Below are 24,807 nucleotides of genomic sequence, written 5' to 3'. Positions count from 1 at the left end.
TCTCCTTGAAATACTCACTTGTTTTACCATTGCTATGTGTTTTTTTCTTCCCATGGAAAATCTCTTAAGATGGAAAAGGTGAAACAGCTGCATGGTCCCTTGGAATTACTAGTGTTAGAGACTCTCCATCTGGAAATGTTCTTAATGCTGTTTTTAGAGCAGTTAATGCATTAGTTAATCTCTCCTAGACTTAGCTTTTGGAATTTGAGGTAGTAAATGTGAATCCATCTCTTCTTCTTGGGCTGCATCCTGTTCAATTTTACATTGCTCTAACCAATTCTGCATCTCACAAATTTACTTTTTTGTTGTCTTTGGTCAAGTTGTCTCCATCTTCCTCTTCCTCATCAAGCTCTGATTCTTCCAGCAGTTCTTCTGATTTTGAAGATGAGGTAAGAATGGAGTTAGTGAAAATGTTAACTTTCTGTATGCTTGTGTGCTAGTTTTCTGTTCAGTTTGCCATTTGGAAGTATAGGTTGTATTTCAAAGTAGAATAAATGCTTTGTCATGTGACATTTTTATTGGAATTAAAGCAGTCTACTTTCCTTATGCTAAACACACTGGCTAGAATCCTGTTGGCACACTATGCTAGTTCTCTAGGATCGTGCGGTGATGGAGAGCAAAGGCAGCCAATCTGAGTAGCCTGTGTCTTCCTTCCTTCATGGCCACTCCACCTGTGGCCTTTCTTCTCCTGTCCCCAGCACCTGTGCTAGCATAAGTATGCCTATTTATGGCACCAATAGGATTCCAAGCACTAGCTTGGATTCAGAGTTCCCATAAAAGGGACTCAGTCTGTGGAATGGCCTTGTTGCTGAAGTGATGGGGAGAGCAACTTTTGCATATCCTCTTTTCTCCTATACCCCAGCCATTGTGCTCTGTAGTGTCTGCTCCAATGGGATAACAAGACCTCTAGAATAGCAAGAAAGGATACACAGGGAATGTAGGAGGAAAAGGAAAATGTTTCTTCTGCCTCCCCCATCTTTTGGCAGCAACCGGCAGTTGAGTTTTTAATACATAAGAAAGGTAACATTTGGCTTGTCATAAAACAGATCTGGAAGATATAAAATAAGCCCTACCTTGGTCTTTGCCAGAATGATGCTGATGGTAATGCTGATTGGTATAATAGAAAGGAAAGGAACCAAAATGGTTTGGCGTTTATATCTTGGTGGTGAATATAATAATATTGAACCAGTGTTGGACTAGTGCAGTAAATTGTTCAGGCTGGTCCAAACTGGATGTTTAATCGTTAAAAAAAGATTATTTTGTAGTGCAATGTTATACCTGTCTCGGAACAGCCCCATTAAACATTTGAAAGGGATTGCCACAGCCCTGTATTCTTGAATGCTCCATCTTTCAATTTTCAGTTTTACATTTGAGTTTAAGAATCATTACCATAAGTCTTCTGATGGTTATTTTTTTATGGGTTTTTAAATACTGAAAAATTATTTTATGGGATTTTGCATTAGTGAGGCAAGATGTATAACATACTATAAGATCGATAAAAGTATCATAAGGTAAAGGGTTTTTTAGTAAAAACATAGGGTTTATTGAATTTTGAACAAAAAATATGAAGAATATATGTAGATATCTGCTAAGTGTAGCTAGTTAATTTTTTTAAATTATTTTTTTTCTAATTTATCACTTAATATTATATCTCACCTATTCTCCAGTGAGCTCAAGGTAGCACACATGGCTTTCTTCATTCCCATTTTATTATCACACCAACATAGTTCAGTTAATCAGACTGAGAGAATTAATGTACCATAGTCACCTGGTTAGTTTCATGGCTCAGCAGTAATTTGAAACAGCATCTCCCAAGTCCCATTACACCATCATATGCTACTATACCAGCCTGGTTCTTACATCTTCTCTTTCAAGCTGAATAGTAGGTAATGATTTTGTGTGAGTAAGATCAAACCATTTTATTAAAATATCTATGACTAGGATAAGAAACAAGGGAAAAGGAGGAAGAAAAAGAAGCATCGCTCCTCACGAAGATCATCTGAAAGCTCTAGTTCAGATTCAGAATCGGATAAGGTAAAGTAATAAGTATGTTATCTTGGAATTTGTCAAAGATATTTTAAAACAGAAGTAGACTTATGGGTCACAAATGCCCCAAAATCTTTCCCCTGGCCTTAAAGGTTTCCAGGAGCAGATTTTTTCCCCTTTCAGTTTTATGAATTTCAGGAGATGTCAAGTCCCCACAGTATAAAACTGTTAGGGTTTTTTTTTTAACTCGTTGGTATCTCTTGGTAATTTCCAGGCCTAGTACAGCCTGCTGTTGATAAACATTTTTCCTCCTGGCCCATCAAAGCAGTCCTGTCTGGCTTTAAAGCATCTAAATATCCTTGACTTAATGGACTGAATCAGTGCCAGTTAGGAGTATGCTGGCAGTAGTAAAGGTGTTTGTGGGAATGTGAACAAAACTCCCTTCCTTGTATGCTTTGCTCTACATTGACCTAACTGCTGGCCAGCCAACAGTGGTCCCAACTTCTCTATATGCCAGTAAGAATAAACCATCCATTTATATTTTATTTCAGTTTTGTTCTTAACATTTTTGTTCCATACTATCAAAAAGTATTAATCTCTGCATTATGTTTTTAAACTTTAGCTAGCTTTGATTTCAATTGGTGACAGCAAACAGTAACTCTTATAAGACATAACTATGTATTTTTTATTTTTTATTATTTAGGACAGTTTGAAAAATAAAAAGTCAAAGGAAGACTCTGAAAGGGAAAAGGTAACATGCTTTCATATGCAGTAAAACTATTATCTTAAGTTTGCATAGGAGCCTCCTCCCACTGAATAAGTTCTAATGTTGCAGTTAGCTGAAAGCAAGCAATAATAAAATCAAAATTATAGTGTCTAATATTTAAAGTGGTTTTAAATCTAACTGTCTGAAGGAAAATGACCCTTGATTTGTATATGTAGCATGCTTGTTGCATTTTCATAATTTACCTAGACAGTGCATGTAGTTTCTACAAACTAAGAACCAGTCTGCTGAATTCCCATGAATGAATGGAAATAAATAAAAGCCTCTGAAAGCTGAGTGAGCAATATGTGACTCTCCAAATATTTCTGCATTGCAGCTACCATTGAGCGTAGCTAGTCAATGTTGAGGAATCCTGGGAGGTCCAGTAAAGCAGTATCTGGAAGGCTGTGATTTCCCCACCTGTGCTATGAAGACTTAGTTCAAGGATTAATATGAGTTTACAATTATGTCATATAAATTTCTCCTGCGTTTCAAATTGAGCCAGCTGAGACATTACCATTGTGTCTTTCTTGTCCATGAACCTTTCCTGTTCCGTCTGCCTTATATCTGTGTAACCATTCTTAAACATTAAATGAGTTTCATTTGTCCATTCCATTGATTCTCTCAACTACAAAAATTGGCTAGTGGTGGTGAAATTAGAATTATGAGGTGGTTGTTATTATTGTGTGTCTTCAAGTCATTTCTGATTTATGGTGTCTCTGAGGCAAACCTCACAGGATTTTCTTGGCAAGGCTTGTTCAGAGGAGGCTCACGTGCCCAAGATCACCCAGTAAGTTTCCATGGCCAAGTGGGGATTCAAACCCTAGACTCTTGCAGTCCAGTGCTCAAGTCTCTTGGGTTAAGAAGTACATAAATATATTTTGTCCTGTCTTTTAGTGTTTAGTTTTGCATTTTACTTTGCAGTCCCATTCACCCATGAAGAAATTAAAATAATAAATGTTGGTGTGGGGTACTTTGCCATGGATCATGATATAGGTCTCTGATTAAATATGATTTTCATTGTTTCTAGGAAACCAAAAGCATTAGTAGGAAAAGGAAAAAAACAGACCGTGGGGATGGCCTGTTATCATCAGAGTCCTCATCAGAATCTGAGCTTGGAGAGGAGGTTGGTATGCATATCAAAGCATTGAACTAATAAAACAATATCCAGCAAGTTAAAGTGTGATTTCTGTGCAGTCCCAGAGGTCAAGGGCCCATTATCCTATTATATTTACCACTCCAAGTGAGTATGAATGAAGAACAAATTTAGAGGATAGTTACATGGACCTTTCCAGCCTAGACTGCTTGTAGATCTCCTGATCCTGAAGTGAAACAGTGTTCAGGATCTAGTCTTTTTAACTGGAAAATGGCACATTTTAGAGAGAGTGAAAGTTCCGCACACATTTACTATGTAGTATGATGCTGTGAGCTTTCTCTGTTTCAACATTTTTGAAAATATTTATTCTATGTCTTCCTCCTTAGATACAAGCAAAAAAGAAGAAAAACAGTGAAGAAAAGGAGAGAAATGTAAGTATTGTTCTGCCTATCCAATAAACCAAGAAAGTATTCATTTTAAATGTTTGTATCAGCGAAAATCTGTGCTGGCACAAACCTCCCATTCTCATTATTTTAATAGTTCTGAGAATTCCCTATGTTTAGTACATCAGCATAAATGAGAGCAGAATTAACTGACTGAATGGCTGTATAATACATTGGGCCCAGACTTAATAGACACATTAATACTAAATCAATGAATAACCTCTGTTGACTTTAGTATAACTAAATCGGATTTGGCCCAATATTTATTATGGATTTTGGACAGAATCCAGTATTGCATAAGCAAACTTCTGTTTCTGTTAGGGGCTTTCTCTGGACATGCCTTCCTGAAATTTACTAGTGTTCCCTCATTCTCCAGATTTTAGAGGCATGTGGAGCACTATGGGGAGGGGAGAGGAATTCCCCCCTTCTCTTTCAACTGAAGCAGTTCTGTCAATGGAATGTTTCAGCTGGATTCCACTTTTTGTGTCTCATTGTCCTAGCATGATAATAAAGGTGAAAAGAACAGTAAATCAGAACATTTGGTACAGTACTGCTACCATGTTTTGAGGCTGCATTGAAACAAGCTCCTCCTGTATTTTGGATAGAGCTTTATGTGGAGCTGATACTAGAGCCTCACAGATGCAGAAGGAACTCTCTCTTGGTGAACCAGTGCATTATACTATGTGTAAAACAACATCCCATCTCTTAATCCACAAGAATCTCCTTGCTGTGTGTTGCTGTATGGTTAAACATTCTTAATATAATGTTGAGACTGGCTTTGGTTAACTGTTTCTTTAAAAGCACATAGGCTTAGCTGGTTTTGGTTTCAGTATCCAGAAATTGTTTCTGATATTTCTCTTTTTAAAGGATAAAACAAAAAAGCGAAAGAAGCACAAGAAACATGGGAAAAAGAAGAAAAAGAAGACAGCTAGCTCAAGTTCTCACTCAGAATAACATCAGCCAAGAGTCTTATTTTTCTTATCATAAGTGCAATGAGACTAGAAAGAACTACAACTGTGAAAATTATGATGAACTCTACCAACTGCATGAGCTCTCCTCCTCTGTGTGAACAATATTGTAGACTTTCAGCTTGCCCGGTGCCATTGGGCTGGACATAGCCATTGATGTTGCCTGATGCTTAATATATTACATGTAATACTCCCCTCCAATAGCTTGTGTTGAATGTTTTGAAGTAAGTCCTGCAGAAGGTTTAAATGATTCAAAAGCAGGGTGAAATGGGCTTATCGAAAAGGATTTTCCCACTCTTGAGCAGTAATGTACACATGTAGCTACACCCAGGAGTCAGCCTATGTTGTAAGGAAAAGAGCATATGCACACATGAAAAGAACTATATGTGGATCAGCTTCATGTGCTGTAATAAATGGAGCAGCCCCTGTTGGTAGACACTCTGTATATACCTCAGAGCTACTGTTACACCCATGGACCTTTTTATTTTTAAAATACTGGCGATAAAGGTTTCCATTCTGAAGATTTTTTGCAGAATTCCTCTTCAAAAGTGAACATATGACATAGCAAGTCCTGTGACATTTTCATTACTACTGATGCCATTTTTGAAACAGGAGCATGCCAGTAACCTACAGGTGTTACTTTTGTACATATGTGTAATATAAATTTTCTCCCACTTTCTCAAGTGGGACATGGGGTGTTCATGCCTTCAAGGATTAGAGGGCATATTTGATCTTTACAAAGAGTAGCAGTGTTTGCTGAGACTGTCAATGTGCTTCCAAAGGTGCTTTCAGAAGCCTTTTTCTTCTGAATGTTAGATTCCCTGAGAACATTTCATAATGAATGTAGTTCTCATTAAAATGAGTGGGAATTGGAGAAGAACAGTTGTGTTGATAATCATTCAAGCAAGGGTAGATGGGTTGCCATGTTACTTTATGAAGCTGCCCCATTCAAGTGTACAAATAGATTGTGTCTCATTCCCATCCTATCCCCATGCTTTCTATGTGAACAGAGCAGGAGACAATTGGCTAACCATTCCTTTCTAGCTTGGTTCTCAGTTTACTCTAGATCCATAACATATGCTACTTGCAAAAATGCTAACCTAATGCAGTCTAGCCAACACCCAGAATATGACGACTTTACTCCAATTGATTTAAAATAATACTGAGTACTGTATTTGTAATATGCATAACAATTATTTGAGGTGGGATTAAGATTATTTTCTGACATTGCTTTTTTCCCTAAAATTGTGTTAGAATTGCATGATTTTGTACCATTTTAAAATTAACCAATAGAACAAAATGGTTGTAATCAGTGGGTTTTTTAAATTGTTCCACATACAGCATTACTTACAGGTATTAGTTCATACTTCATACATGCTTATGTTTTAAGTGCACACTTGCTGAAGATATTTAGCATGTAAAAAGCTGAGAGAATTTCAACCAGCTTCATATTGAAGCTGATTTTACTCTACGCAAGTTCAGTGACAGACCTGTTATGCAACTATGTCTTGATATGCAAAATTACTGCCAGACACTTAGTAAAAATCTGTTTTAAAAGTTCCCTCCTCTCTTGATATATATATATATATTGTGTGTGTGTGTGTGTATGTATGCTTGTGTGGTTTGGGGTAGAGAACTGGTCTAGGGTTAGTCATAATGGATATATTTGAGTCTTAGAATACAAATCTGCATTCTCATGTACAATGCTATGTTTAAAGCTTGTCTACAGGCTGTGTTCACCACAGAACCATGGGTTTCAAATTATTGTATAGAATAAGGGGCCTTGGTGGTGCAGTGGTTAAATGCCAGTACTACAGCCACAAGGTTGCACATTCAATCCCATCGGGGCTCCAGGATCCGTTCAACCTTCCCTCCTTTTGTAGGTCGGCAAAATGAGTACCCAGCTTGTTGGGGACAATTGGTTTACACATTGTAAACCACTTAGGGAGTGCTAGTTCATTGATAAGTAGTATAGAAATGTTATTGCTATTCCTACTCCTTGGAAGTTTAAGGACAAAATGAGCAGTGGGAGATGAATGTCAAAAGTGCCCTCAGACACTGGATATGTTCTAGGATACACTCTTAGTACAGAATAAGTAATGTCAAATGCAATATGTCTGGTCAACATCATGCTCAATCTGCACCTTAATGTTTACATAACTTCACACTAATTTTAGACGTCTGGAAAGCTCATGTCATGGATTCTTAGGATCCTACCCCACTGCAAAATTCTCTGAAACAGAGATAGTGTGAGTAGGTCAGCTGCATTTTCTACCCTCCTGTTTGAATAATCTGTCTATACTAACCTCTTTGAATAATGTCTAATGAAAGGCCTGAGGCAATAGGCCCTGGGAACGATGAAGACCTGCACGGTTTCATTCATTTTTGTAATGAAGTTGTTGCTGAGAAGATGCTGATGCCAGTAAAAGGAAAAAAAACTGACTTCTCTGGGTGCTTATTTACTTCAGCTTCAGATTTATTCTCTCATTTCCCTCCCTGATAAATCTAGCCTAAATGAAGTCATAGACTGGTGTAAACAAGTACTGGCGATGTAGTCCTTTTGTTAGTGTAAAATTCACTATGCGTTGGATCCAACTATATTAGTTGGAATTGGGGCCTATTGAAATCATAGTCATAGATTGGAAGGGACCACAAGGGTCATCTGATCCAACCCTGCTATGGAGGACACATTGTCAAAAGTGTGTCAGTGACTCCACTTTTGCAATGCAAACTTTCTTAAATGACTCCAGACAAGATGAATCAACATCTCATTCTCTAAGGCTCTTTTGTTAGTTATACTGTGATAAAGTAGACTTGTTTGTTAGTGACGCAGAAGATAAAAAAAGAACAGGTGAATGAAAATTGAAAAGGTAAGAACTGCTCAACCGTTGAATAGACTATAAAAAGGCGAAGGGTTCACTATTGCTGATGGTACCAAAACAGTGACTTGGATGTTCATCAGAAAAGCCTACTAGAGAGTGCAGGGGGTTGGATTAAATGATTTCCCAGGTTCCCTCCTCCACTCAGTACTTAAGATTTTGTAACACTGATTTGCAAGGACCTAAGATTTCTTAAATAGGTTGACAGCTTTACTTGAGTTTCTTCAGTTCTCTCAGTTTTCTCTTTTAGTATCTTTTCTCTCTCATCCAATGACCATTTGATTCCATCACTCCATTATGGGGAGAAAATCTTGCCAAGAAAGCCCTGTAATAGCTTGCCATTGGTTGCCGTATGTCACAAAAGACTTGAAAGCGCACAACAACAAACACGTAAGTGAAAAGTCTCTCTCCTTCAAGCAATTACTCCAAGTCCAGGGATAAAGGGGAAGAGGGGATGATGATGTCCAGTCCCCTGGATTTGTGGCATCCCTTTTGCCCTCCAGTGGGACGTACTAAAACAAATGGCAGTACTTGCCCATAGAGAAAACATAGCTGTTCATAGAGAAAGCACACTTGCCCATAAAGAATTATTGCAATTATTCTCCAGTGATTCTCTATGGGTAAATATTCACCAATGATTTTCTATTGGGAAATGCTATGTTTTCTCTATGGGGCAAGTATTCTCCAGTCTGGTTTCTGCCATTTGTTTAAGCCCATCCAGGAGGGCAGTGGCCCCCAAACTGTGCCCTTTAAGAGAGATTTTGGACTTCATCTCCCAGAAGCCTCAGCCATGTTGGCCAATAGTCTGGGACTGGGAGCCGAAGTCCAAAATCCCTTAAAGAGCACAGTGATGGCGGGGGGGGGGCACTGCCCTAGGGCTTATTGTCTTTATTGTTCTCTTGGTCTCCATGGGAACCAAAACACTCCGCAGACAGTCCGCCTTTTTCTTGGGTTAGGCTTTCAAGGTGAGGGAGCCCCAGGCGGACTACTTCCCCTCACTCTCCCTGAAGGGGGTCCTGGCTTCTTCTAGGCCGCTCCCTCCTCGGCTTACATTTCTTTGCCCCACTCCCTGCTAGGCCCAGGCCGGCCGTTGCCCCGGGAACCGCAAAGCCCCAGGCGGAGGGGAGCCAAGAGGCCCGGCATGAATAGGAAGAAGCTGCAGAAGCTGGCTGAGTCCCTCTGCAAAACAGCCAAGCACTGTGAGCATTCAATGAGTCTCTATGGGCACTGTGGTGGTTTCTCTATGGGGCAAGTGTTTCCCAATGAGTCTCTATATGGGGCAAGTATTCCATGATTCTCTAGGGGGATGCATTCCCCAATGGTTCCCTATGGGCAGGTATTCCCAATGGTTCCCTATGAGCAAGTATTCCCAATGGTTCCCTATGGGGATAGCATTCCCCATGGTTCCCTATGGGCAAGTATTCCCCAATGGTTCCCTATGGGCAAGTATTCCCCAATGGTTCCCTAGGGGGATAGCATTCCCAATGGTTCCCTATGGGCAAGTATTCCCCAATGGTTCCCTATGGGCAAGTATCCCCAATGGTTCCCTAGGGGCAATATGCCCCATGGTTCCCTATGGGCAAGTATTCCCCAATGGTTCCCTATGGGCAAGTATTCCCCAATGGTTCCCTATGGGGATAGCATTCCCCAATGGTTCCCTATGGGCAAGTATTCCCCAATGGTTCCCTATGGGCAAGTATGCCCCATGGTTCCCAGGGGATAGCATTCCCCAATAGTTCCCTATGGGCAAGTGCCCCAATGGTTCCCTATGGGCAAGTAGCCCCATGTTACTTGCGTTGCCCTGTTCCCTATGGGCAAGTATGCCCCAATGTTCCTATGAGCAAAGTATGCCCAATGGTTCCCTATGGGCAGTATGTATGCCCCAATGGTTCCCTATGGGCAGTATGCCCAATGGTTCCCTAGGGCAAGTATTCTCCAATGGTTCTCTATGGAGAAAGTATTCTCCAATGATCTCTATGGGCAAGTCTGGTTTCCCTATTGGCAAGCACCACCTGTTTTAGTACATCCACTAAGGCAATGGTCCCAAACTCTACCCTTTAAGAGATTTTGGACTTCAGCTCCCAGAAGCCTCAGCCATATTGGCCTATAGTCTGGGATCCCTCTGCCTCAGGCGCTCCTTTCATGCCTTTTGTAGTAGTGTTGTCATGGTGGTGTGCCTTCAGGTTGTTTCCGACATCACAGGGTCCTCTTGGCTCACTGGAAGTTTGCCATGGCCTTCCCCTGAGGCTGAGAGAGTGTGACTTGCCCAAGGCCACCCAGTGTTTTTCCATGGCTGTATTGGGATTCAAACTCTAATCTCGAGTCCTAGTACAACACTCAAAGTCGGACTACAGAGCAGACTGACCAGGCGTCCTCCATATATATATATATATATATATATATAATGTTTATTTGTATAGCACCATAGGCTTTACAAAAGAGAGAAAATAACAATCCAATATATTATTATTTATGGTATTTATACCCCGCCCTTCAGCCCTAAAGCCTCTCAGAGCGGCTTACGATTATTAGACAGTTAAGCAATTGAACAATCCAAAATAGAAACATTTATAGGAGTTTTTCTTGAGCCTTTACTTGAGAATGTCCTCCATTTTTCTTGAATGTCCTCCATTGTGGGCTGCCTTGTCTTCCTATGCGGCAAGGACATTTGGTCACCCTGGACAACAGTCAAGGAGCTCACTGTTCAAATTCAGACCCAAACATGAAGCTCAGTGGCTTGCGAAGGTGTGCTCACTGTGGGCTAAATCAGATTGGTGGCTCCAACTTTAGTGCTGCTGCCACACTGCTGTATTAATGCAGTTTTTTTGTGGTGGTGGTTGTTGTTGTGTGCCTTCCAGTCATTTCCGGCTCATGGCGACTCTAAGGTGAAGCTATCATGAAGTTTTCTTGGCACAACTTCTTCAGAGGAGGTTTAACATTGCCATCCTCTGAGGCTGAGACAGTGTGACCTGCCCAAGGTCTCCCAGTAGGTTTCCACTTGGCTGAGATGGGAACTGAACCTTGGTCCCTAGAGTTGTAGTCCAGCACTCAAACCACATCAAATACAGTACTGTAGTACTGTTCCTTAATGGGATAGGGAGACCAGATTCCCTTCTTTTCTAGGACACGTCCTACACATTAACTTTTTGGCCAGGACTCCAACCTTTAGTCCAAAACTCAAATACACCACACTGGCTCTGTAATGCAGTTTGACATTGCTTTAACTGTCATGGCTCCATTCTGTGGAATCCCAGGGTTTGTAATTTATTGTAGCGCCAGAGCTGACAGAGGCTAAATGGCTCACAAAACTACAAATCCCAGAATTCCATAGCATCCAGTCTTGCTAGTTAAAGTGGTATCAAGCTGCATTTTTTCTGCAGTGCAACTGCAGCCCCAAATACTAACCAGGGCTGACCCTGCTTAGCTTCCAAGATCGTTCTGAATCTGGTCCCTTTAGGGTAGTCTTCTTAGGGCCGACCTAAACATGACAAATCAATGCAATCCCATGGATATTTAATCCAGGCCTCCTTGCACCCATACTGGAAGGATAAAAGATGAATCAAGATGATGTAAAATGCCCTGAGTTCATTGGAGGAAGGGCAGGATTAGGAAAAGGGGGCTAAAAATGCAGTAATAAATACAAGGGGAATCTTATCTGCACCTGGCTCAAGGTTGTATTCAATTCAAAACAGTGTTAAAGACCAGGTTTTGACAGGAACATTTTCATGAAACTATAACATTAAGGATTTACACTTTGTATTGAGACCTCTTTATATTTTTATAAATGTATTTATATTTTTATAAAATAAAAATGATTAAAACTACTTACAGCAGCTGAAGCAGCACAGAGCAATAGAACTAGAGGATTTTAAAAAGTGTAAAGGAGTTGATTGGATGAAAAGGCATCAGATTCAGCACCCAGCAATTCTCCCTTGGGAAAACATTTCAAAGGCAAGCATTGGTAAATGTTATGAAAATTCATCATTTTTCTGTTCCATTTTAAGTGGCATAACTTCTTTTGTAGTCAATAGATACGAAGTGGAATGCCTCATAAACCTTTTCAACAACTTGGAAGTGGAGCCCAGTGACCGACATGCCGCTGTTGGTTTAGATCGTAATTCATTTCGAAATATCCTTCACGATACATTTGGAATGACAGATGATATGATAATGGACAGAGGTGGGACTAAATACATTCTTGCAAATCTGTATGCATTTAGAATGTCAGTTAAAAGTAATCTTACATAAAACTTCTGAAAAAAATCCTATTCCATGCCTTTTAGGCGATTCATGAAGTTGGTAGGTCACTTGTTTTAGTGTTACATGCAACTGATGCATGGAAAATAGGTTTGCGAGATAGTTATGATTTTAGCAAGTATCATAATCATAGTTTTTTGTGGGTTTTACAGGCTATGAGGCCATATTCTAGAATAGTTTTTTCCTGATGTTTCACCGGCAGCTCTGGCTCGCTTCTTCAGAGAAATTCTCTGAGTATGCCAGACACAGCTGCTGGTGAAACATCAGGAAAAAACTCTTCTAAACACAGCCTCATAGGCCAAGAAACCCACAAAAACTATGGATGCCACTGGTGAAAACCTTCGACTTCATATCGTAATCATGACTAATCAGCAAGTATGAATACAAAAGAGTTATGGATGAGTAAAACTAAGTAACTGTTTCGTGTTCACAGTTGCTTTTTAGGCCCGATTATGAGACTAAATGCCACCAACCCCACTTTATCGTACAGCAGCTACAATCTCCACTTGGAGATGGATGGATAGATGGATGAATGAATGACATTCCCATCAGGTGAGGTGGGGGAATCGGACCAGGAGAGGTTACTTAGAGTAACACAATGGCCTTATCAACTATGTAGTTAAATATATTTCATAGCTGATAGGGCCATTGTGTTCGTCTGTTCATGTCTACTTAGAAGTAAGTCCTGAGAATTCAGTTGGTCTTATTCCAAATAATATTCACACAAAATTGAATTAGTATAAAATGGAGAAGTCATTCATATTAGACATGTTTATGTAATCTTGCTTTGAATTAGTCTCTGCTGTATACGGCAGTGTGCACCACGACAAGCATATTTCTATTGATACAGAGATGAGTAACTGCTAAAATGCAAATAGTGCAACTGTTAAAATTGTCACAAGCTGTGGTTAGAGAATTCCATAAACATGTTTTCACAACTCCCACTTGGTGGCAAAGAATTATTTCCAGGGGTGTGGCATTTAGACAACACACACACCCAAACTATGTTGGAGTCGCCCTGGGGCCCAAAAAGGAGCTGATGTTTTTTGTTTCTTTCTGCGGACCATTTGGGACTGTGGCAGCAGTGTGCAGACGCTGCAACGCCGGAGCAATTGGGCCGGGAGTGGCTTCAGGACACTCCTGCCTGCCTGTCCGTTTCGCCTGTTTCTGAAACCATTTCTGGTCTCAAGGCTGTTCAGAAGTATTTTAAAACACAAAGATAGTCATGCTAGCTACAGTATCTCTATGGAGGAGATTAAGAAAACAATTGAGCAATACCTTTATTACAAGGGTGGGCCACTGGGCATAGGGGCTTGGAAGTCCACACTGCCCCCATGGGGCCTCAGGGGGCCACACCCCTTCCCTGCTGTGGCCTGAAATACTTTTAACCCCCCCCTTTTTTTTTTAGCTTTTAAAAAATCCGCATATCCCTGCCCACACTCTAGAGCAGTGATGGCGAACCTATGGCATGTGTGCCAGAGGTGGCACTCAGAGCCCTCTCTGTGGGCATATGTCCTGTCGCCCCAGCACAGAGTTTGTTACTAGAAAGCCAGAGGGACATGGCACTTTGCAATAAATAAGTGGGTTTTGGATTGCAGTTTGGGCACTCAGCCTCTAAAAGGTTTGCCATCACTGCTGTAGAGGGCCTAGGGACATTTTTGCAGTACTTTTGGCTCCTTCAGGTGTTTTAAGAGATCTGTTAAACTAGAAAATAAACAGGAAACCAATTTTTCAGGGATGCAAAACAGCACATGCAGCCCCCAAGGGTTGTACTTATTCACCCCTGCTTTATCATGGTCAGCTAAAGTGCCACAAAAAGTGTGCAAAACTTTACTGTTAACCAGAATTCTTCAACAAATTAGGTGGTACAGTGTGGAAGGTTACTCACTAGTGGGTTTAACAGGTATCAAATTAGACATAGCAGTGAATTCTAGGACAAAGGAATAGCGACTTCTTCCCATTTTTGAAAACTTTTAAGGTTGGCTGTGCAGTGTGTCTTTGATGACACTATTGCATTGCTGATTCTTATTATGTGCCTTCACATAACATGTGGCAACCCTAAGGCGAACCTATTGCAGGAGCTTCTTGGCAAGATTTGTGCAGATTAAATAAGATTTAATTGCCAATCCAGCTAGTTTCTGATCTTGCAATGGGGATGGGGCACTGTCTTTGTCTTTTGTTTCAGGCAACAAAATGTCTTTTAGCTGGCTATGGCTAACAACATCCTCATTGAACTCAGTAAGTTTTAATTTTGATTAGCTATGTGTAGAATTTTCCTGTAATTGAGTGATTATTTTGGCACAAATATTAATAATGAATACTTTCTTTTCCATTTAGTGTTCCGTGCTTTTGACAAAGACAATGACAGCTGTGTCAGTGTAACAGAATGGGTAGAAGGCTTATCAATATTTCTTCGAGGATCTCTGGAAGAAAAGATAAAATGTAATGTTTCTGTGGCAGTAGCAGATTTGTATGCTAGTCATAAGTTAGTTTGAATGACAAATTTTTATAAAGTGTGCAAATAATTGGCTTTTAAAAATAAATTAAGAAGTCAATTTTTTAGTGGAAGCTTTATAGCAAATGTAAAAAAATGTAAATGTCTAAATGAATGAAAAGGCAGATTTTTGCTGTGGAAGCAAATGTCCACTTTAGGGGAAATGCAGCTAACCTGATTAAATCAAATAAATAAAACTATGTGTAAGAGAAACTACAGTACAAGCAAATCTTTAAAAATGTGTTTGAGTAAAGGAGATCTTTGCATTCTTTCCTTTAAATATAATTTAATAATGTCTAAGTTTTCTTCAGATTACCTGATAACTACTTTATATTAACCATCTTCTCTAAAGATTGCTTTGAGGTCTATGACCTGAACAGTGATGGATATATATCACGGGAGGAAATGTTTCATATGTTGAAGAACAGCCTGCTCAAACAGCCATCAGAAGAAGATCCTGATGAAGGAATTAAAGATTTAGTAGAAATAACACTGAAAAAAATGGTACGTACCATCACTTCAAAAAAATTATTTTCAAATAGATAAAGTTGAACCTAGACTTCATACCTACCAAGTTCACATTGATACAGGGGTCTACTGTAAAGCAATTTGTGTAAGTCCCATTAATTCATTGGATCTACTCAGCAATCAATACTTACTTTAAATGTATTTAGCTCAAAGGGAATCAAGTTAAAGAGCAGAAACACACTTTTATTGTGCCTGGCCCTTATTTCTACTGAGAGTTCATTCCTCCACTTTTCCAAGAGCCATTGCTATGGCCAGACTGAGAAGCAGAGTATACCTCCTATCATACCTAGAGCCAAACTTCTGGTGAGAGCCTCTCTTGCCAGCTGCCAATTGCTGCTGCTCCTATGGCTATAAAAGGAGCAGCCAAGTGTACTTCATTTGTGCTTGGGCTGCAGTAGCTACTGAGAGCCCTTATCTTAAGGTTTCAACTGCTCTGACTGCAGGGGGATAACACACAAGTATACTTCTGTCATGCTGAAATATTGCTGCTGCTGAACTTAAGTCCTCCCTTATGTTTCCAGTCTTAGAGGGTAAAGGCAAGAACTGTCAAATTATTTGGAGACTGCTCTGAGAGCCTTTTTGGCTAAAGGGTGGGTTATAAATGCCTTAAAATGAAGCTAGACATGATTAAATTTTAATGATTTGTACACAAAACCTAGGGCCATTTCATTCTGTGCAGTTACAGCACTTTGATCTCACTTTAACTGTCATGGCTGCACCCTGTGGGATTGTGGGGCTTGTCGTTAGGTGAGGTATTAGAGCTCTCTGGATGAGAATTCTGAATCCCCCTTCCTAAACAGCAAATCCCAGGATTCCATAGGATGGAAACACAGCAGTTTAAGTGGAATCAAAGAGCTATAATTCTGTAGCAGCACAAATACAGTGGAGCCTTGCCTTACGCGGAGGATCCATTCCAGACCCCCCACACAAGACAAATTCCACATAAGCTCAAGCCCCATTCAATAGAATGAAGCTTGTGCTCGTGGCTGCACGCACCATTCATTTAATGGCGACACGACTTCCATGTAAACAGGAAGCCGCTATGGTGTGCCCATGTATGGAGCAGGTGCACTGAACAATAATTTCAAAAATAATTTAAGAGGTAATCTGAGAGTTTAATTTTGTCCCTTAGCCTAACTGGCAGTAGATTAAAGCAGTTGCAACAACAGTATCAACATTTTTTAAAAGTATCAATAAAGCAATAGATCTTTTACAACAGCCAGACAAAAAACTCAGTTCTACTAGCGTGGTCTATTGGGTCAGTAAGGCTTGCTTCCACTTGTGTGTCTGTACAATAAGACTAAATGGAGCAATGCCTATTCTTCTTTTGTAGGACTACGACCATGATGGCAAGCTCTCTTATGTGGATTTTGAAAAGGCTGTAAGAGATGAGAATCTTCTTTTAGAAGCATTTGGACCATGTTTACCTGATATGAAGGTATTTATATACTCTACACTGCACAGAGAAAATGGCTGCACATAATAAATAGATCTATTCATTTATAGCATTTTCAAATGGTACAGTAAATTCATTGTAAGAAGCACACAAGAGCTTGCATGAGGATGTGATTTCATGGGGACATTTAAGAACAAATGGCCTCACTGAATGTAAAAATGTGTAACTATTCAAACACTTTAGATTTGTTCTTTAAACTTCAGGCAGCCACAGTCTTGTGCTGATGAAGCAAATGAGTTGGAAACAAGTATTAGAACAAGCAACTCCAGCCAGTATCAGCTGCCTTCATTTACAGAGCTTCTTGCTCACTGAGCTGCCATTCTCAAATTGCAGCAGGACATAGTGGACTATGAGGCGGCCTGAAATGGGGACAGGCGAACCTAATATCCTAGGGATTGTCTACACAAGTGAAAAACAACGTATTTGCCTTGAAGCCAGTACCGACAGTCTTCATGACATACAGCTACTTCTGGGGAAATACCATATTTTTTGTGCCTTGTCCCAGCTTTCCCAGCTGAACAGGGAAAGTCCGGTGTTTCTCAGAAACCCTGGGATCTTGTGCTTGTTATCTGTGTTGACAGCTGCCTGGTTCGGGCCTGAACCACTTGTTCACACACTAACCAGTGCAAGGAAAAGAGATGGCCTGTTTTCAGAGCTGCTGCCTCCTTGTGGGCACGAGCTCCATGTAAAGCCTACCCAGCATGCCACCATTTCTGCTGAAGTCACATCAAGTCATCTGTGCCATCAAAGTTGGGGGAGTAGAGCAACCCCTTCACTGATCATATGATGGGGCGCTTCATTCTGACTTCAGCAAAAGTGATAGCATTCCAGACAGCGTCTCACGGGAGGGGGGGAGTTACTTGGGTGACAAAACTGCAGTGGCAACAAAGGCAGCACCAAGGAGGGATGGGCCAGCGAGGCTTATGTAATGTTGGCCTGGCTGGCCCCGTGTGCATGCACCAAATTCAGGCCCAATGCATTTGGTCACCATTGTGGTCTATCTGGGGCATAATGTTCCAGATTAAATGGCCAGTATAGACATTCTTCCACTGGACATACTCAGCCCCTTAGTCACCATTGTTTTAATATGAACCATAATTAGATTGCATATAAAAGTTAAGACTTTACTGTTCAGTCAAAAGTGTGCATTTTTTAGGCTTCTGAGTTGCTCAATGTATTAGTCAGAATGCACTTTTTAAAACTATACCATTGTGGGGAAGTGTAGTAGGTCAGTCCAAGGCCTAATTTTCTGCCCTTAGCAGGTGCCCAGATTAAAAAACTGATTCTTTTTAAAAAATTAAAAAAAAAAATTTAAATTATTAAAAAGCTGAATGGCAGGAGGAACAATTCACTCACCAGGAGTGGTGGTCAGAAGTACATCTCTAATTTTTAAAAAATGCAAAAGGTTTTGATGTTGTAGATAGGGCAGAGGGCTATTTTAAAAAGTGAACTGTTGGTCTTGGAAATTTCCAGGGAAGGCAGTTGTCCAGAAAAGGGTGTTCTGGGAAGTGTTAAGGGTTGCAAAAACAGCATGCATGCACACACACATACTGTATATAATTCTAACACTTTCTTTTTCAGTGCAGGATGGCGTTTGAAGTGCAAGCATTCCAAAATACTGCTGAGTTATAGGTCTGCAAATGAAAGATACTATCTGAATTAGTGTGAAAAAAACTATACATCTTTTTAAAGTAAAAAAAAGGCAAGTCAGAAATTTGCTTTCATCTTTTGAACATCCAGAATGCATTGATTTCAATATACGTCTCACTAGAGAGAATTCAGAAATTAATGGAAAATATTTTATATCTATCATTGAGTATGTTTCCAAGGAATAAAAAAAAATAATGGGACTGTATACATTTAGTTATCAAATTACAGTATAATTGATAATTTATTAAACATGTACAAAAATATATCAATATTTTCAGATCAAGACATACTACACTGTTTTGTAAGGAGCAAACACTTATCTGTTTTAAGTTAAATACACAGAATATACAACACATATTTATATTCGTCTTCTTTGCTTCATAGCCGGATTTGTTTGACTATTTATGGGTATCCCTTCAGATAGTTTTGGAGTCTGAACAGGAACTGTAACCTAGTTTGGAAAAAAAGAACTAAGCTTAGTGTGCTGAACGTATTCATTCTATAACTGTTCTAGACAACTGAACTCAATGTATAGTAAGGAGTCTGGGGGTTGAACTAGATGGTCCTTCAGGTCCCTTCCAAATCTATGATCCTATATAGATAAATACCTGGCTGATTCAGTATTGTCTCTAAGAGAGGAGACCCTGGCAAGCACCAAAACAGCCTTTTCCCACCCTCTCTTTCCCACCACTTTCCTACCCTCCTTTTATAAGTGCTTTCACATTTGACTTATTGCTGTATGGAATGAGAACAGGTTTAGCCACTGCAGCATTCAGTTCACCTTTCTGCTCTTATTTCCACAAATATGCCTTCTGATACAATAAGCACTAACAGCTTTCATATGTTAGCACTGGGCAAGAAGGAACACAGATGAAGTCATGGGACATGAAAAGCAATGTGTAGTGAGTGGCTGCTTTCTCGGAAATGGATTCGACTCAAGTGTTACAAGCTATCACTTATTAATTTAGAGGAAATGACTATGTATTAATGCATTTCTAGTGGTCCTTGTCTTTGGTCATAACATTTCTCTCACATTCTAACTTATTATAGCTTTCATTTAACTGTCAGTCCTCAGAAGATGATGGTACTAATAGCTGCTTTATTAGATACCATTTTATACCTGAGAGTAGGTTCCCGAATACATGACATGACATGCACAGCATGAATTACATGTGGAGAACAACCATATTTAATAATATAGTGTTGCACCATACGTGTCAAGCAATAGTTTTCTAGTCATCATACAGGTTTATTAGAAGGAGGGAACATAAAAAGGCACTCTGGGCATGAGTCACTGAAATAATATCTGCACATATTTCATACCATGGAATTTTAACTTCTTATGCAAATGACTTACTGTATGAAACAGCCCTAAAACTGAAATCTATTTACTTGGGATCGTTTGCAAGTAAATGTGTATTATTGGGATGTAAATATTCTAGCATAAATACAATTTTGTCTGCAACCTGAGTAGACCAACCAAAGCAATTAAAAGAACATAAATGCTCATGTACCAAGAGTTCCAGGACATTAGTATCTACATAGGAGGAGTTTATCCCCTTCAATTTCTATCTAATTTTTCAACTACATACACATTTTGAAAATGAATTAGTTTATAACATACCTCCTTTAGTCTATTTCGAATTAAGTTTGCTGAGGTGTTCAATGAATCATCTTCCAAGTCTATTTTAGGTGTTTCTGGTAGCCTTGGGCCAATAATTATTTCTTCACTATCAGTGATTCTTCCAAGAAGGGCAAGTTTGTTATCTTCATCTCGTCTCCTCTTTCGCTCTTGCAGCTGAGTAGTTCGGGGCATGAATCTGCCAAGTCCATTATCACAAGGTGGCTTTCTTTGCATGTTGGAGCAGGCTGATATGTTATGTATTTGTTCCTGCAGACCTTGAGTCATTGTTGAGCTCTGGGTGAAATATTCCATTGTTTGAGCACAGACAGGAAAATGCTGAGGTCCTATTAATGCACTATTACAGTGTCCTCTTGAAGGAGCTGCTACACTATGAACTGACAGTTCATAGCATGATGATTGACAAGGATCATGAACATATGTAAGTGGATTCTGGTTACTAGTGGATGCCTCAGAAGTATAAGATCCAGATATGTCTAGGTGAGGACTCTTTTGAAAACTTGCATTAGACACCTGTTTTTTCACCAGCAATTGCTCTAAAACATAAAATAGCAAAAACTAATGTTTAGACTACCAACATGCTTTTATGCATACAAGTGCATTACAGTGGAATAAGCTGTTATTTTTATTCCCAAATAGAACAGACTGATTGAATCAAGTGAAACTTGGTAGCTGCATACTTTGTATGCTCCACTGATTCAATGGATCTACTTAGGACAGAGTTGAATTTAGGCCAGTATTTTCCAAGAGAAATCAAGATCAAGTTTCAGTATGAAGCATTTCATTAATTTGTAAACCTGTAACTACTGTACATTATGTGTAAGAAAGTCCATTTCCATAACTCTTGCTGCATTTTTCCTTGTTATTATCATATTAGGCTGCCAAACTAATTACAGTGCCCATCCACAGGATTTTGGTTCCAAGCCTCCCTGCAGAGGGCAAAAAACAATGGTTGAGCCCCATATTATTCAATGGCAGCAATGTGCACATGGACGTGTCAGCACACCCACACCACCAGTGAATAATATGGGGCATAGCAATCTACAGGCAGTCAAATCTCAAGATCACCAGCCAGCTGATATGAAGGGTCCACTGTATAACATTGAAAAACAGTTTTAAAAATATTAAACAGCATTGAAGGACCCTGAAGGAAAACTGACAATCCCAGAGGTTTCTGGGGAAGGCAATTAACTCCTTTGCAAGGCTAAACAAAAAGAGTCCAGAGATACTTAAAAAAAAGATAATTCAAACTATATCATCTTACAAGGTTTTCTGACACTTTCCCCCTCCAATGAAAACCTAGTAGTTTATTGCACTAGTTAGATGTTGAAGAATAAATACAGCAAAGACTCACATTTTAGCAGAATATATAAGCCAATAAAACTTTCAAAAAAGTGTATAGCCACAAACCTTTGTTACTAGTTGCCTTTGCTATATATTTCCTTCTGTCTTGTAATTTCTCTCTAGTTTCCTGTATACTCTCAAATTCTGGAGCATAACATACATGCAGCAAACTGCCAAAGAAACTCCGTTCATCCAGCTTTCTTTTAGCTACCCTATGAAAGAGCAAATTAGAGGCAAAAATTACAGCACTGATTCTTTTTGTTGATAACTAACATTTAACATCTTTAACGACACGGCAGAAACCGGTGTGCTAGTTTCATGCAAGTACCACAGTGGTTAATAAGACAAATTGAACAACTAAGGGTTGTATGGAGAAATGAATACAAGCTATCACCCCCAAATTAGGAATACCTTGCACTCTGTATTTTTTGGAACTTGATCAGGTAAACCTCTGTAAATTCTTCTGCTGGATAGTCATCCAATGGATTATATTCTTCAATGGTGCCATACAAAGCAAATTGCTCAACCAATTCTTTCATAACACCCAAGGCTGGGACACCTTGTATTAAGAGATAGCGAGATTCTAAGTTCACAGTATATACCTGGAAAACATAGCCATATTAATATTCATTTTGCAATAAAGACATCAGTCTCAAAGACTTGCTTAACGGAACCTTGTTTAAAATTTAAGTGTAAAAATTTATGTTTGATGTAGTTGTTTTCAGGAAAAGCACAGGCAATGTGAAGCAATCCATAAAGTGTTTTTAGTATTACAGAGTAGAAACAGAAATCGATTGTTTAAATAGTAAAGCACTGACTAGGAAAACTAGTTTGGAATATGTGACACAGAAGCTGACTCAAACACAACTTGTAAAATGAAAGCACAATAACATACCCAACAACACAGGCATCAGATCTTTGTATTAACCTATTCAGCTATAGAGAAAAGCAGTTTTGTGAGATATTTAGCATTCTCTGACAGAGAAGGTCTGACAAACTACAGTTCCCAGAAATCCACAGCATTCAGTCCTAGTGTCAAAGTGGATTATTTCTGCAGGGCGGATGAAGCCAGAAATGACTTGAAGGCACACAGTGACAACAACAACAGTAAACTGATTGCTTAAAAAATCAAAAAGTAATCAACCAGTACAGTATTTTTGCTTTAGAGCCAAACAGCAAACTACTAAAATTATTATCCTCCCGAGACAACAACTTAGCTAGACACCAGAATTGAGACAGACAGGTGAAACTTAGCGCTGAATCCCGAAATTAGGGCTACTGTGCAAAATAGCTAACTGCCATGATTCATGCCTTTAAAAATTAGGAAAATGAATTAAATTTAAAAAAAATCAATTTCCAACTCAGCCATTAAACTCACTTTGGTTGACTCTCTCAGGCTCAGGAGAAAGGAATGGCAAACCTATTCTGAAGAAACCCTGCCAGGAAAATCCTGTGACAGGTTTTCCTTAGGTTGCCACACAACAATAACAACAACCTCCAACAATCACAGAAAACTATGTGCTGAGTCTTTGAAGAACAGAATGCATTCAGCCTTTCATTCTTTACTGTAAGGCTTCTTTTAGACATCCATTTGGCTCCTCAAGAAAACAACTCACTGGACCAGGAAGTCTTTTGGTTTGGCCCAATGCTGGGTAATGCTAAAGGATACGCAAGGACTTTACGGAGCCTAAAGAATATGTCTGTGAGAGACTGTTCTGTGCCTTCAAGTTGTTTCAGATGTATGGACACTAAGGTGACCCTATCATGGGGTTTTCTTGAAAAGATGTGTCCAGATGAGTTTGCCATTGCTTTTCCAAAGCTAAGAGAGTGAGGCTTGTCAAAGGTCACCCAGTGGGTTTCAAGGCCAAGCTGGGAACTGAACCCTGGTCCCTAGAGTCAGAGTACAAGGCTTGAAGCACTACACCAAACGCAGTACTATTCCTTAATGGCACAGGGAGAGCAGACGTCCTCCTTTTCCAGGACACACCCTACATTTCAGCCTTCTGCCCAGGAGGAATTTTATAATGTCCTACATCATGAGCATGATTAAGAAGCATGAATTTACATTTATATTAGTGGGGCTTTTTTGCTTTTATTTGGTTGCGCTGTACCTCTCTCTTGAATGCCCCACATTTTGCAGTGCCTTGTTCTCCTTTGCTGTTAGGACCTTGGGTCACTCTGTTAATGGTATCACTTTGAGAGTTTTGGCGCCATATTCATGTGCTTCCTATTCCATATATATATATGTATATATATGGAATATATTGAGCATATCTCTCTATATATAGTATATATTATACTATACATGATATAGTGTATATAGTATACTATTTATAATACAGCATATATAAATATATAGATAGATAGCATATATACTTTTCAAGTCTGGTTAGATATTATATATATATATATATATATATACACACACACAAATACTACATATATATTGTACATATATCTCCAGACTTGAAAGGGAGATAGCAACTTGACCCAGGTAGAAGAGGATGAAGCGTTTGGTCTCCTGAGTCGCACAGCTGCCAAAATTCCTCCCCACACAAGACTCTGCCAAACAGGGTCGTATTTCTTTCCCGACTGATGGAGGCCCGAAGGCGAGCCTGTTCTGGGTTTTCCTTGGCAAGAGTTGTCCAGAGGAGGCCTGCCGCTGCCTTCCCTCTGAGGCCCAAGGTCTCCCGGGGGCTTCCATGGCCCAGCTGGGTTTGGACCCTTGGTTCCCCAGAGGCCCGGCCCAGCCCTCAAACTGCTGCACGGTGTTTCTTTCGGGGTTCGCATGACAGAGCTCTCTCTGAAGGGACCATTCCTAAGTGAAGTCCCTCAGGCCAGGGCCAGCCTCACCTTCACTGCGCGGGGCCTCCGACCCTCGCGATACTTGGCGCGGGAGGCACACACGGCCCTCTGCGCGTGGTGCTGGCAGGCGCCCCCGACGCCTCCGCCACTGCTGGCTCCGAAGGACGCCGCCATTTTCCCTTCGCGCGCCGCCTCCGTCGCTCGCTCCAACCGTCACCTGCCCTTCCTCCCTCACTCCGCCAATCATTGCGAGCCAATCCACTCCCCCGCTTCCATTGGTCCATTCCTTCACCAATCATTGCGAGCCAATCCATTCCCCTGCTTCTATTGGTCTCTCACTCCGCCAATCATAGCGAGCCAATCCATTCCAACGCTTCCATTGGTCTCTCTCTCTCTCCGTCAATCATAGCGAGCCAATCCATTCCCTGCTTCCATTGGTCTCTCACTCCGCCAATCATAGCGAGCCAATCCATTCCCACGCTTCCATTGGTCCCTC

General features: G+C 40.1%; 3 protein-coding genes across 10 annotated transcripts in view; 2 read left to right on the top strand and 1 right to left on the bottom strand.

Moving 5' to 3' along the window:
• FAM133B (family with sequence similarity 133 member B) overlaps positions 1-7,698 on the top strand; it is a 36,373-nt gene extending 28,675 nt beyond the window's left edge. For 3 of the 4 annotated variants that reach the window (XM_042474171.1, XM_042474172.1, XM_042474170.1), the window contains 6 exons: positions 321-389; positions 1,942-2,034; positions 2,690-2,737; positions 3,780-3,875; positions 4,232-4,276; positions 5,156-7,698. In XM_042474171.1, the coding sequence (XP_042330105.1) occupies positions 321-389; positions 1,942-2,034; positions 2,690-2,737; positions 3,780-3,875; positions 4,232-4,276; positions 5,156-5,242 (438 nt within the window). In that variant the 3' untranslated portion in view covers positions 5,243-7,698. The remainder of the gene's footprint in view (positions 1-320; positions 390-1,941; positions 2,035-2,689; positions 2,738-3,779; positions 3,876-4,231; positions 4,277-5,155) is intronic. The other variant, XM_042474174.1, reaches the window with a different exon arrangement.
• Positions 7,699-8,993: 1,295 nt separating this feature from the next.
• EFCAB1 (EF-hand calcium binding domain 1) lies at positions 8,994-18,628 on the top strand. 4 transcript variants are annotated; one of them, XM_042472673.1, is made up of 7 exons: positions 8,994-9,100; positions 9,212-9,334; positions 12,160-12,315; positions 14,730-14,834; positions 15,239-15,390; positions 16,748-16,852; positions 18,452-18,628. In XM_042472673.1, the coding sequence occupies exons 2-7, from the start codon at positions 9,277-9,279 to the stop codon at positions 18,500-18,502; spliced, it is 627 nt and encodes a 208-aa protein (XP_042328607.1). In that variant the 5' UTR covers positions 8,994-9,100; positions 9,212-9,276; the 3' UTR covers positions 18,503-18,628. The 4 variants fall into 4 exon arrangements, with proteins under 4 accessions (XP_042328607.1, XP_042328608.1, XP_042328606.1 ...); XM_042472674.1 differs by lacking the exon at positions 8,994-9,100 and having other exon boundaries at positions 9,107-9,334; positions 18,457-18,628; XM_042472672.1 differs by lacking the exon at positions 8,994-9,100 and having other exon boundaries at positions 9,107-9,334.
• Positions 18,629-18,729: 101 nt separating this feature from the next.
• On the bottom strand, positions 18,730-24,714 carry RBM48 (RNA binding motif protein 48). Of its 2 annotated transcripts, none has more exons than XM_042472670.1 (5): positions 24,360-24,714; positions 21,918-22,065; positions 21,573-21,718; positions 20,145-20,698; positions 18,730-18,971 (listed from the first exon to the last, which is right to left on the bottom strand). In XM_042472670.1, the coding sequence occupies exons 1-5, from the start codon at positions 24,556-24,558 to the stop codon at positions 18,879-18,881; spliced, it is 1,140 nt and encodes a 379-aa protein (XP_042328604.1). In that variant the 5' UTR covers positions 24,559-24,714; the 3' UTR covers positions 18,730-18,878. The 2 variants fall into 2 exon arrangements, with proteins under 2 accessions (XP_042328604.1, XP_042328605.1); XM_042472671.1 differs by having other exon boundaries at positions 21,918-22,108; positions 24,360-24,577.
• Positions 24,715-24,807: the final 93 nt, after the last annotated feature.

The sequence above is a fragment of the Sceloporus undulatus genome, chromosome 6 (genome assembly GCF_019175285.1).
Source record: "Sceloporus undulatus isolate JIND9_A2432 ecotype Alabama chromosome 6, SceUnd_v1.1, whole genome shotgun sequence".
Taxonomy (NCBI): Eukaryota; Metazoa; Chordata; class Lepidosauria; order Squamata; family Phrynosomatidae; genus Sceloporus; species Sceloporus undulatus.
This window is presented reverse-complemented; position numbering and strand designations above follow the sequence as displayed.

Excerpts from the sequence above, each read along its gene's own strand:
- EFCAB1 (XM_042472673.1), top strand. The coding sequence starts at position 9,277 with ATGAATAGGAAGAAGCTGCAGAAGCTGGCTGAGTCCCTCTGCAAAACA. Across the intron at positions 12,316-14,729 it reads TGATATGATAATGGACAGAG|TGTTCCGTGCTTTTGACAAA; the intron begins GTGGGACTAAAT and ends TTTTCCATTTAG. Across the intron at positions 14,835-15,238 it reads TCTGGAAGAAAAGATAAAAT|ATTGCTTTGAGGTCTATGAC; the intron begins GTAATGTTTCTG and ends TCTTCTCTAAAG.
- RBM48 (XM_042472670.1), bottom strand. The coding sequence starts at position 24,558 with ATGATTGGCGGAGTGAGGGAGGAAGGGCAGGTGACGGTTGGAGCGAGC. Across the intron at positions 22,066-24,359 it reads GGAGGCCCCGCGCAGTGAAG|GTGTCCCAGCCTTGGGTGTT; the intron begins GTGAGGCTGGCC and ends TCTTAATACAAG. Across the intron at positions 18,972-20,144 it reads TTCGAAATAGACTAAAGGAG|GTTACAGTTCCTGTTCAGAC; the intron begins GTATGTTATAAA and ends TTTCCAAACTAG.